Here is a 12261-nt window from a genome sequence, read left to right on the forward strand (position 1 = left end):
AAAAAAATTTAAAAGTCTAGCTCTGCCACTGGCCACAACCATTAGCACGATCTGTAACATGCTTTATTTTATTTTATTTTTTTCGTTCAAGATAACTTTATAATAACTTTATTTCTAACAAATAACATGAAAACATGCTTTATCTAATATTATATAAGCTGTTTTGTGCTAGATGAGCTAAAAAAATATTTCTTTCTTACTGTTTATATTCTTCAGAAAAAATTGCTTTGAAAGAAGATTGCAGACTGTTTCACTTTTTCAGTGTTTCTGCTTATTACATTTCTGGATATTTTCACACTGCATGGTGTATTGCAGACCAACAGGCTAGTGCTATCCGAAGTGCTATTATTATTTTAGCTTCTTTCAGCTCTTTTTGCTCACGCTACATGGAGTATGTTTCTGTAGGTTAAGATGCCAGTCCTAACCTAGAGGCTATCATTAGTATTTCGGCTAGCTTTAGCTTTTTAGCTCATTTTAACTTATAAACTGTGACCTTACAGTTTAGCATTGTAAACAGTGTACTGCATGAATTTCTAATTCACACAGGAAGTGTGTAAGTGCATACATTTGAACTTGCCATAGATTTATGATGGAATATTTAAGACCTATAAACTGGGAAGAAGCTTCACTTTCCAGAAAAACAATAATACCTCGGAGTGAAACATATCCCCGTTTAAAACTGATTCAGTCTGTGTACATAAATTCAATGGAGAATCTGTGGGAAGACTTGGAAATTACTGTTCACTAACATTCTCCTCCCAGTCTGACTGAGCTTGAGCTATTTTCCAAAGAAGAATGAACAACATTTTCTCTAAATGTCCACAGCTGGTAAAGGTATACTCCAAAAGTATACCTTTTGTAGTTGTAATTGCATCTACAATGTATTGCTTCAGGTCGAGCTAAATATAAATCCAGTGTTTACTTCCGTGAACTCTCAAAAATACAACCATTTACCTTCATTATCTGAACACACTTATCATTACAGTGTAGCAAAGGGGGACGTTGCCTAAATTCAGCGGTCAACAGGTATTAAACAGGTCAAGGGGTTCAGAAATTTCTGCAAGGCACTAGGTAGCTGCATTTGACTCAGAACCTCTGGGTACATCAAGAGCTTTGTCTACACAAAGTAAAAACCTAACCACTCAATTTAGAATCTGTGGTGAGGTAAAAAACAAAACAAAACAAAAAAAAAAAAAACAACCTCATAATCCCCCAAAGACAATCATCTACTTTACTTTGTAAATTATTGTACTGGTTTAAGCATGCTTTCCCACAAGTTACAGGAAGACGAGAAAAACACTTACAGGTCTCAACACCCGCAGCAGATGGGATGTGGGGAGATCCTGTCTGGTTTTTGTTGTTGCTCAGCTTTGCACATGAAGGTCTTGTTTGTCAGTCTGTGTTCATGCACAGGTCATGCTTTTGTAAGTAGGTTAGAAAATGCACTGCATATCATGCTGATTCATCAGGGATAAGAAAATCCTCAGCAGGATGGTCGTAGAGCAGAAGCCATCATCTTCATTCATTTTGTAAGTATACAAAGTGCAGGAAATGTAGGACACAGAGAGACAACTTTTGGCCTTGAAACAAGATTCAAGACCTGGTAGTTAAACAATTCTTCATCAAGCTACTTTAGGTTGGCTTCTTTTGAACATATTCATTTAGTTTTAACTTCAGTATTTTAACTGTTACTCAAAAATCTGTAATAAAGCCATGTATACATTTAGAGAGAATGTTAACTCTGAAAAGTGCAAAGATTGTATCTGCTACTTAGTTTCTTTTTTTTTTTAGCAAATTCATTCCTTTCTTTGTTAATTTTATATGACTGGTTGCAGCAAAAAGCAATTTGTTAAAAAAAATGCACATTCCATCTCTACCATGTTATAACCTGCTTACTTTTTGGAGGAGGACTGGAGGAAAAGTGGTCTTGGTGCTGAGTAGAGGATGCAGAGGATAGCACTAAATGGAAACAGATTATTCATACTAAACGTAAGAAGATTACTTACATCTTCAAGTTTACTCACTAGAAGTCAATACTGAAAGTGGAGGATGCTTCTCTGGCATCCTGAATGTGAAAGATAATTGTCCAGCAAAATAAACAAGGTACTCTAAAATTAAAAGTCGTTTTGTGGATTACACTGGGGGGGGGGGAGCACAACCTCTCTGTGCATTTCAGTGAACACCACTGTATTTGACATACTGCACTTATTTTCTCCAAATAGGAAAGAGCGGACATTTTTAAGCATCTGGTTTAATATGCGACTAAAACAGTTTGTTTTGTTTTTTTTTTTACCTGCTTATATTTGTCCAACAACATCAAAATTTTAGAGTTGTGTCCATTTTAAGACTCAAAGTGTCTGAAGAAAACCATTGCACTTTCGAAACAGAAGCAAATCCTGACATTCTTCGGCTGTTGAACCTCAGAAAGCAGTATGATGAATTAGTATCCTATATCACAGTGCATTACGGCTTGTCTTACCACATGGCACCCTAACTTTGTTTGCTTTGCTTCACTAGAAAACCTTCAAAGAATAAAAAAGGTCAAAATTTAACAGAAAAATAAACACCAACAGTCATGCAAGTTTAATCATTTAACTTATAAGCTAGAAGTCTACAGAGTAGGAAAATCCTACTTTCCCCTTGAATGTAAAAATTAGATTACTTTTTAAGTAAAGCATTACTTTGCAAGAATATTAGTGTTGTTGGAATTATCCAATATTTGATCATACTAACACTGAAATGAATTGCAACTTTTTGTAGTTATGCAGCTTTGTAAAAAGAAACAAATCTGCATTTGGAGAGCAATTGAATACTCTCCTACTGTTTGAAGGTCATAAAAATCTAATTTAAAAGCACACCTTTCAGCTTGATTACAGGTTTCTGAAATGCTTAATTCAACATAATGATTGGTGAAATTTCTTAACTTATTTATACATTTAAGAATATCTGTTCCATGCTTTTTGATATTATTTCATCTCTTTCATTTGCTTGCGTGACTTTGCTTTACTGTAAAACACTGAAAAGTTAAGGAGGATGTTAGTAAAATACTATGTATACATCTAGCCATACATTATCTAGTACTCTTATCTTTGTAGGGTTGTGAGGCTTACTTTTAAATCAAATACTACTGTTATAGAGATCAATGAAATAATGGTTTGAGAACGATAAAAGTAAATCAGTAAAAAAAAAAAAAAATCACACTCTAAATATCTTTTTAAACCCAAAAGCTTTGAAATTACAGAAGTAATCTAAGAAATTATGTCACTTAATGCATAAATCTGCACATTCAAGTTAACCTGTGGCTAAAAATTTGAGTAGATTGGGTTAAAATATTGATAATGTCTTTATCCCAAAGTAAACATACTCAATCAGAAAGTGACTTTATTTTGGCATTGGATACCTAATCGATAACATGGTTTAACCAGTCTGTCTGTCTGGTTTCTCCTTTCTCCTGACCAGCTGTTGAGCGAGGGAAAGTGAATCACATGCAGTGTTCACAGAAACACACATGGATGCTTGTCTGGTATCCAATGATATAGCATAACACATAAAACACAGACTGTACATGTTTGACTGAGGTGTTGCGTTTGGCGTGACTCAAAGCCTGCAATCAGAGTTGGCTATTAATGAGCAGAAGTGTGTTAGTTTTTAAATGATGTAAAATCCATCCAATTTTCTTTTCTTTTTTTTTAAGATTAAATAAACATGGGAAAACAATGCTCTGACCTAGAAAAATTATCTGTTTTTCGTTTCTCTTCTTTTCCTGGGCATCTCGTCAACAGGAAAAGCCGTATGGCACAGTTGTGTATAGCGTGTGGTGTCGTGCCAACAATGGATGTTACATATATGTGTGAGTCTTTGCATATATAAGCGTGTTAGTGTGAGTGTTACCACACCTCCGGGGCAGATGATTCATTACTGACAGGCCAAGGGGGTAGGGGGCCTGCAAGGCTGTTGTCATGGAAGCAAGTGGTGGAAACAGCAGATCTCCTTTCAGTATCATCTTCAGATCACTTGGCTTTCTTTGTATGTGTGTAACAGGTGTGCCTTTAACTCTGTTTCCCTTTTGTTTCAGTCTTTCTCCTGAAACAAAGGAGAAAGAGTTTATTAAAATAGTTTATTATGAGTGAATGGCTACATACTGTAGTCATTTCCATGGGGGGATGATCATTCAATATTGAACAACAATATTTTTGTCAAACGAAGGATTGAATCTAAAAGTAGAGTTTTGTTTTTTTTTCCAATCCACACAGTGAAAATTGAAGATAAAATTTCAAATACATAGGGGGCACCTGGTTGAGTACATCCTGAACAGGTTGCCAGTCCAACACAGAGACAAAAACAACCAAACGTGCACATACTCACACCTAAAGAAAATTTAGAGAGGAGGGAGGAAGACAGAGAAGACAGAGTCCACGATCTGGACCTTTATTTCACCGACATTAGGATACTTAATATCAATTTGAACAAAGTTAAAAAAGTAAAATGTAAATAAATAATACCCACAGAAGAAAAGACCTTGAATAATGAATTTCTAGGATGAATAGGCCTGTCACAAGTACAAATTTTGCTGGACGACACATTTTCCCAGAAGGTATTGCGATACACGATAATATTGTTGTCTTGAGACCATTTTCAAGTAATGAAATAATAATGCAAGAACACATTCTCAAACATCAATAAACTTTCAATTCTGTGGAACATTTACCACCGGAACTGGAAGACATTTTAAATATCCAAAATAAATAAACAAAACAGAAACAGAAAATAAAATGACAAACAAAAATGTAATTCTAAAAAAGAGCTAGTTGAAACCAAATCACCAAACTGAAGACTTTATCATCCAGTTGTTGGCAGAAAGAGAAAAACAATAAATCATGCCAATAGTTGATTTTCTATTGAGCTTGTTTTAATTTACCATGCCATTAACTGATTTATTGATTATTGTGACAGGCCTGAAGCTGAATGTATTTAACCTTCAGGCTATAACTTCGTTTTCCTAGATCTTACAGACTGACATTGTAAAATGTCATTTGTAAGCTGTATTCAGTTCACTTGTTCTTATTTTCTCTTTTTCTCTGGTACACCAGTGAAATCTGTTGTGACTAAAGTGTGAAAAAAATACATTAAGCAACATCGATTAAGATGAAAACAAAAAATAATGAAGAAAATTACAGTTTTTTTTTTAGTTTTTTTTTAATTACAGAGTTCTGTATCATAGATACTGCGCACAATTAATTAGACGAAGCCACATCTTTCTTGGCTGTTCATTTTGCGCCTTAACAAGCCAGGGTGTCTTTACACATATGCTGGAGTTGCATAAGTGTGAAGAAGATCAGCACTTGGTACCAATGAAGTGGAAGGTGTGAAAAACCACATAGAGAATAAATGGAAAATTGAAAAGAGAGACACGCTTTGAGTTAAATTATGGTTAAAGAATTGCAAGCTCGTCATTCCACACCATTCTTTAAGCTCACCGCTCTGATTGTTTGTGCTCTTATCGGAGTTTTACACCACAAACCCTGAATGAGGAATATTATGCAGAAAAGACACATTTGAGTGTTGCTGGGCAGCTAATATTTTTTATTATTATTCCAAATGTGAACCAAATCTCAGTCAGAGTCTTTTCTGTCTTTCTCTATAATAAATTAGGTTTTTGGAACAAATCTGTGTTTTTCTCCACTCTTCGGGCAAACCTCTGTCACAACTCAGAAAAAAGAAAAAAATACCTGCAGTTTGTGCTTCCTGTCCTGAATGTCAGTTTATCTGGAAGTGGAGAAATATCGATGGGCAGCAAACAGTGTGTGCGGAAGGACAACGGCCAGAAACACCATGTTAAAGGTCAGCTTTAATTGGATGCCTATTGTACAAATATTCCATGTCAAGACTAAACAAACAGCCTGACTCCTGATGACAGGATGTGAAACTAATGTGCGACCAGCGGTGATATTTTCAGCCATCTCTGGTATCAACAGCTGCACAGGGAGGAAAAATACAGAGTCAATAATAAGCTGAAGGGCATGGCAGTGTGTCTCTTTGTTTAGATCATCCTGCCCATCTAGTTCAACTAGCCACAAGTAAAACAACACTCATGCTTATTGGATGATGAGCATAAAAGAAAATGAATCACTTAATAGCTTTAGCTTATATCATTCAAACAAGCAGAATCCTTTAATTGGCATCAGTGCTCTTTTTCTGGTTTTCTTTTGAGTTTGAGTTTTGATCATTTCCTTGTGGTGTATTTGTGTTCAATAGGTCTCGTCACATTCAGTTCATTTTTATTAGAATTTTGTTACCTTATCAATTTATCCCTGTTTAGTTTATGAGATTATTTTTGTTTTCTGTTCCTTTAACATTTGATTTAATTTTCTAAGATTTTTCTTAGGTGTCCCCTTTCAGTTTCTCCAGTCTTGCATGTGACAATAATGTACAGGACTGTCAAATGTTTACAAAGAAAACAAATTTAAGACATTTCTCAGAAGGAACTTGAGATATTTCATTCTGCCCTTGTAGTTCTTAATCACTGAGGCGACAACAACAACTAATCTCTTACACATTATCACCTCTTAGTGAATGTCTTGATTCACTTCTCTTGCTCATGGCCATATTCTTTTGTCTTTCTAATGAATCTTTATTGCATAAAAAAAGAAGTCCAAATTACATACTTTTGCTACCAGAGACGCTTTGGTATTTATTAATTTATTGTTCATGGTCTGAAGTTCTTACCACTTGTCTTGGCCTTCAAGCCCCCAATCAGTAACGAGCAGAATCTTCCGTCACCTTGTTCTGGAAACTTTAAAGATTAAAATGACTCGTAACGGGAGGAAATCATAGAGGTACCCCCTCACTGATCTATTGATTTAAACTTTGTTCATCAGGTAAAAGATGGGTACGAACCAGATTACAGCCACACAGAGTCCAAGTGAGAGAGATTAGAGGGCATTTGAAAGAGGAGAAGGGAGCGGGTTTAGCAGGATGAGGGAGAGGAGAGGATTATCAAAGCAGAGCCTGGATCCTAAAATAATCCTCTCAGTGTGCTCGGCTCTATGCTCTACGGGGAAGGGGCCAGTTTGGGCTACAAAGTTGTTATTGCATTCATGGGCCAAATTCTGAAGTTGCAGAAATCACACCAGAGTGTGAGAAGCTCATGACCAAAACCCAATGTTTTAGTAAGAAAGATGCTTGTGTTTTTTTTTGTTTTGTTTTTTGTTTTTTTATTGCATGTAAGCTTAGAACACACACATAAACACACGCGCTCACTCTCACGCGCGCGCTCATCTGCCTTAATCTGGAAAGCTGGTTCAGAGTTACATGCCTCAATGTGAGGTTCTAAGCACCCGCTTCTTTCCATGCTCCATGTTCTAATTTGGGCATTGCCATGGTTACATAAGATTGAGGGTCAGGAGGTCAGTGACGCTGCAGACAAACACCGGATGGATGTGCAGCCACTTTGCAGTGACAGTGGAGATGCACTGCCAGACATAATATAACCACAGAGATTCAGCAGAATGAAAACAATCAGGTTTGGGTAAGCATCCAAATATGAAGAAGAGGAAGTTTACATGCAGCAGCAGGAAAACACATCTCAGTTCACTGATACCGCATATATTTTACTTTAAGAAAACCAAATATACTAAAGCGTCACCCTTTAATCTTTGTGTGTTTTGATTTAATATTATTGTTTCGAGGGACTGTGCAAGTAAGAGAGGCTGAGCCTACTGAAAATTACAGAAAAAAGGTCATGCATGCATACCAACATTAAAGCGGTCCAAAACAATATGTGCCAGCTTAAACATAAAGCGCACATTAGATATACCAAAACACTGAATTAACTGGTATTCACGAGGACACAACAGTGTCCACAGTGGAAAAAGACCTGAGGAGAAAACTACGCATGCCGAAAGAGAAATACAAGAGAGGGAGGGGGTGTGAAGCTCTGTGTTGCTCCACTAACCTACTTACCATAATCTCTCTCTTCTCCCCATTTCATAACTGTGCCCAAGTTACATGATACACTTATCAGCTTGCCCATGCTTGCAAATCAATTATTTTCATCAGAACTCTTATCGATAGGCTTTGCTTTTGAAAGGCGGCTCTAGCCCAGCAGGGTTCCACTATTGTCTTTCATGTGTGTCAACACACCCACACATCAAAGGGAATGCATGGAATCACAGCATACCTGTTGAGCCGTACTTGAAATTGAAGGCTGGATAAGCTGTGAACACATGCAGTTACACTGTTTTTGTTCTTTCAAAACTGATTCTGGATCTGGTTTCAATATAAGCATAAATCTAACTGTAAATGAACCTCTAAATCAATTTATCTGCTAAAATTAGCTAGGTAATCCTGTGAAATAATTACAGCTTCTTTCAAACCCTCTGCAAGTGAAAGGAAACCCGAGGACAAAGTTTGAATCCTCGTGTAACCTTTATGATTATTGAGGTTATTCATTAACTATGGTAAAATTAAGTTCTGTCATTTTATGCAACAAACATTCAGCTGGTTTAAAATGGCTGTTGGGGGATTTCTTGCTACTAAAATGGGAGTTTTTTCCACTTTAAACTCATTCGTAGCACTGTGAAATTCTGGGATGAGGATATAATCGAAGTGAACATTTACCACAGTCCGCTGGTGTGTTTATGTAGGAAACTTTTTCATCTCAGCAAGTGGCTTTTAAAATGACTGCTTTGTGGAATCTGACCTTTTTGATTTGCTTAGAGTTTTATTAAACAGAATTGCATTTCTTTAAAGTAGAACTGTAGGGCTGATTAAATTTTAATTTGACTATACTGTGTTTAATCATAGATTGGACTTAACTTAAAAAAATGGATTTAAATATTTTTAAAGATATTTAGATAGTTTTTACTTTTTCAGTATATTATATTTTTGGATTGCTCTTGTTGCGTTGCTCTCCTTTATTGAACGACATTTGAGATAGTGTTGAGTAAGACTAATCCAAATTTAATATAACTAATAAATTAACTGACTTTATTTACATTGTAGATAAAGTCTAAGTTTAGCTGAATTATTTAATTTCTCTTTGAGATCAATAAAGTATTTTTGATTTAATTTGAATTTAATTAAACTGAACTGAATTAGGCGGGGACTGACTATAGTTGGTCTGAGAAGAGCTCAAAAAATGAAGTGAAGTAAAAAATACATTTCCCCCTTCCTCATGTACAATGTCCGTTTTTCTACGCTATATTGTTTAAATTGTGTGCATTAAATGAAATTCTAGGTAAATAATTGTCTCAGAACACACACAGTCAATAAAATAAAAAAGTAATTGAAATAACAAATAGCTGACTTTTTTTGTTGTTGTTGTTGTTTATTGTCAACGTATGCAACACCCATGGAGGCCGCCACGGAGAAGTTGTTTTTCTTAAGTAAAGGAGTATTAAAACCTGCTGTGTGCAACATGTAAATATCCACCGGGAAAGAAATAGTCGCTTATTATTGAGGTTTAAATTCCCACGCTGGGTGACTGCCGCTCTGAACTGACACACTGCCACACTTTCCCACGCACGCGAGAGCCTCCTTAAAGCACGTAGGGGGGGTTGCGCGCGCGTCAACTCACGGGGCACGAGGCGGGCGGACCGCGGGATGAGGATCATGTGTAGTCCACGCGCTGAAACTGGGTTAGTGCGAGCAGCGGAGCAGGAGAGAGCTAGAAGAAGAAGAGCCGCCACCGCTCGTTTAACACATCTAGTTTTATCTCAGCTGCAAGGGGAAAGTAGCATATAACAAACAGGCATCGTTGATTTATACGCTAATAAGGCCAGAGTGAGTTAAGAAAGAGTAAAAAAAAAAAAAAAAGGATTTGGTATTGTGGCAGTCTTCAGCTTATCCTGCTTGAAGTGAATAAATGCCCGTCGCTCTCTGTGCTTTCTTGCTTCTTTTCCACTTGGAGTTACATGCCCTGGAGAGTTGATTAAACTTCACCGAAGAAATGAGAGGTGAGTGGATGAGATTTTTGCTGTGAATTCGCTTCAGTTTAGGCAGAAAACCTGCCACGCCAGGTTTGTTTACAAAGCAACTTTTCAGCTGTGCGGTGAAGGCGCTACTTTTGAGCCCGAAGTGCGTGGACCCCGAGCTTGCTGTGACATCAAGCAGAAATGAACAACCTATAGTAAATTATCACTGTCATTTTACAGAGTTTGCTAAACAACTTCTCCTCTTTGAGAAATATAAATTCTCAAAAGTACACAGTGTTTTTTTATGCGTTTATCGATTTATAAATTATAGCTTTAACATGTTGGTAGTTATTCTGTCACAAATTGTTGTGTTCCATAATATTTAATTTGAGTTGGTGGCAACAAATATATGTTACAGCGTTGGTCCTGCTACTTTTTTTTTTTTTTTTTTTTTACCAGTAAGCCATTGACTCCAGTTATGTAAGACTGAGGAAAGGGAGGCGGTGAGCAGAGTGATTCATGGGCTGTCAAGGCACATTAATATCTGCTGGCAGGGATTGTTCAAGTTAAATAGACTAAGGAGTCCGTTTCCAGAGACGTTTTTGTTTGCCTAATTTTAACTTTAAACTAAGCGTTTTCAAAGCCAGATTAGTTATTTGTGATTCAGACATGAGTTTTTCAGTTTGTTCAGCAAGTTTACTTTGGTTCGTTTAAAGCAAATTTTGTTTTATGTTCATAAAAGTTCACAGATGCTGCTTTTATTTATGGGGTGTAACTAAAATAATTTGCTCATCAGACAGAGTGTTTTTGTTGTCAGAATCAGCAGTTTCACTGGAGAGGTAGAGGAGGTGCTCCGTTGACCTAGTTCTGTCATTGAAGATTACAGCTAGTCTTTGTGTTTATGGGTGCGTGTGTTTGGGTGTGTGTTTGCGTGTGTGTTAGCGTGTGATGGCGAGGGTTTGTCACCAATAGGTAAAAGCATAAATTTTAATCTTATAAGCATGTGCTGAAGAACTAATACAAATTTTCCAAAATATTTAAATTCACAAAATCCTTTATGTAAGATCACGTATATTTGTAGTGAACACAGAAATGTCAATTAAACTAGAGATTCTTTAATTAAATGCATCAAAATTAAGTACTCATACTGAAATATGATGAAGTAGACTATTAAAAACCAAGTTTAATTAACATATGTTTTATGACGTGAATAATGATACTCTTGTAATTCCTTCCCATTCTGTAAATTAAAAACTACTACCTCTCTCAAATAATCTACTTCACATTTTTCCTTTGTGCGGTTTAGTTCTTAGAAAAACGAAGGACAGTACTATCCCATAAAAGCCTGATCAGTGCATGTTTAGATAAAAATCATTTTTGTTTTGCTCAAAATCTACAAGTTGGTTCAGTTTTGCCGTGATGTTATAGACCATCATCCACCGCTGGGACAAGCAGGATATGGGCACAGCAAGCCCACATATGAAGCACAGCAGGGCTCAGTTGAGCTTCCTCTGCCAGCTAAGGTTACAACCATAACACTGCTTCTCAATAGGATTTTGTAAAATAAAATATCACATTTCTTTTCAAAAGTAAAAAAAAAAAAATGATTGTTTAGGGGAAATAGTTTCCTAAAATAAGTGGAAAGGATACTAGTTTATTAAGGCATTATTTATGTACACTCTTGCATAAAGAAGTTAAGTAACTGTGAGCCAGTAGAGTCAAGTAGACTAAGCCAAACAACATTCTTACAGTTCATCCTTAAAGAAGCACAGTAAGCCACAGTTAGTGTGTTAGGTTTCAAGAAGAGTTTTCTCTCTGCTCTCCAAGGACATCACTGTGCTGAGCTGAGCCTCGCGGCCACTATCTGTTGAGAAAACAGCCTTGGGGAAGATCACAGCAAGTTACAGTATATGTCAAGGTGCCCTTTCTCTCTGACAACTGCATGCTTAGATTCTGCTGCCCCTATGTGAAGCTGAGACTCTTCACACAAGAATGCAGGCAAATCTTAGGAGGTATCAATGCATTATCTGGTATTATAACTGCAGGCTGTGATTACCTAACACATTCTGTCTTTAAAATTTGCCTAGGCTCTTCATGTCTTATTGTGGTGTCATATCTGATATTATGTATCTTTTTTTCAAAGTATGCATAAAGACAATCATACCCAAACAGACAGATATTTTAATTCAAGGTGACAGTAATCGGTGCAGTTGTACACACTGGTATGCGTTTCTGTGGTTTATTGCAGAATGCAAAAAAAAAAAAAAAAAAAAAAAAAAAAAAAAAAGCATGTTGGTTTTTGGTTTCCCCCATTTGGTTTTTTTTTGGGGTTGGAAGATTTTTTTTG

General features: G+C 36.4%; 1 protein-coding gene across 1 annotated transcript in view; it reads left to right on the top strand.

The window, feature by feature from the left end:
• Positions 1-9585: 9585 nt before the first annotated feature.
• Positions 9586-12261, top strand: part of rorca (RAR-related orphan receptor C a) — an 18623-nt gene continuing 15947 nt past the window's right edge. Inside the window, exon 1 of the mRNA XM_015040083.1 lies at positions 9586-9956. Coding sequence (XP_014895569.1) covers positions 9950-9956 — 7 coding nt within the window. The 5' untranslated portion in view covers positions 9586-9949. The remainder of the gene's footprint in view (positions 9957-12261) is intronic.

The sequence above is a fragment of the Poecilia latipinna genome, unplaced genomic scaffold, assembly GCF_001443285.1.
Source record: "Poecilia latipinna isolate Pla-1442-1.1 unplaced genomic scaffold, P_latipinna-1.0 Scaffold495, whole genome shotgun sequence".
NCBI classification, from domain to species: Eukaryota; Metazoa; Chordata; class Actinopteri; order Cyprinodontiformes; family Poeciliidae; genus Poecilia; species Poecilia latipinna.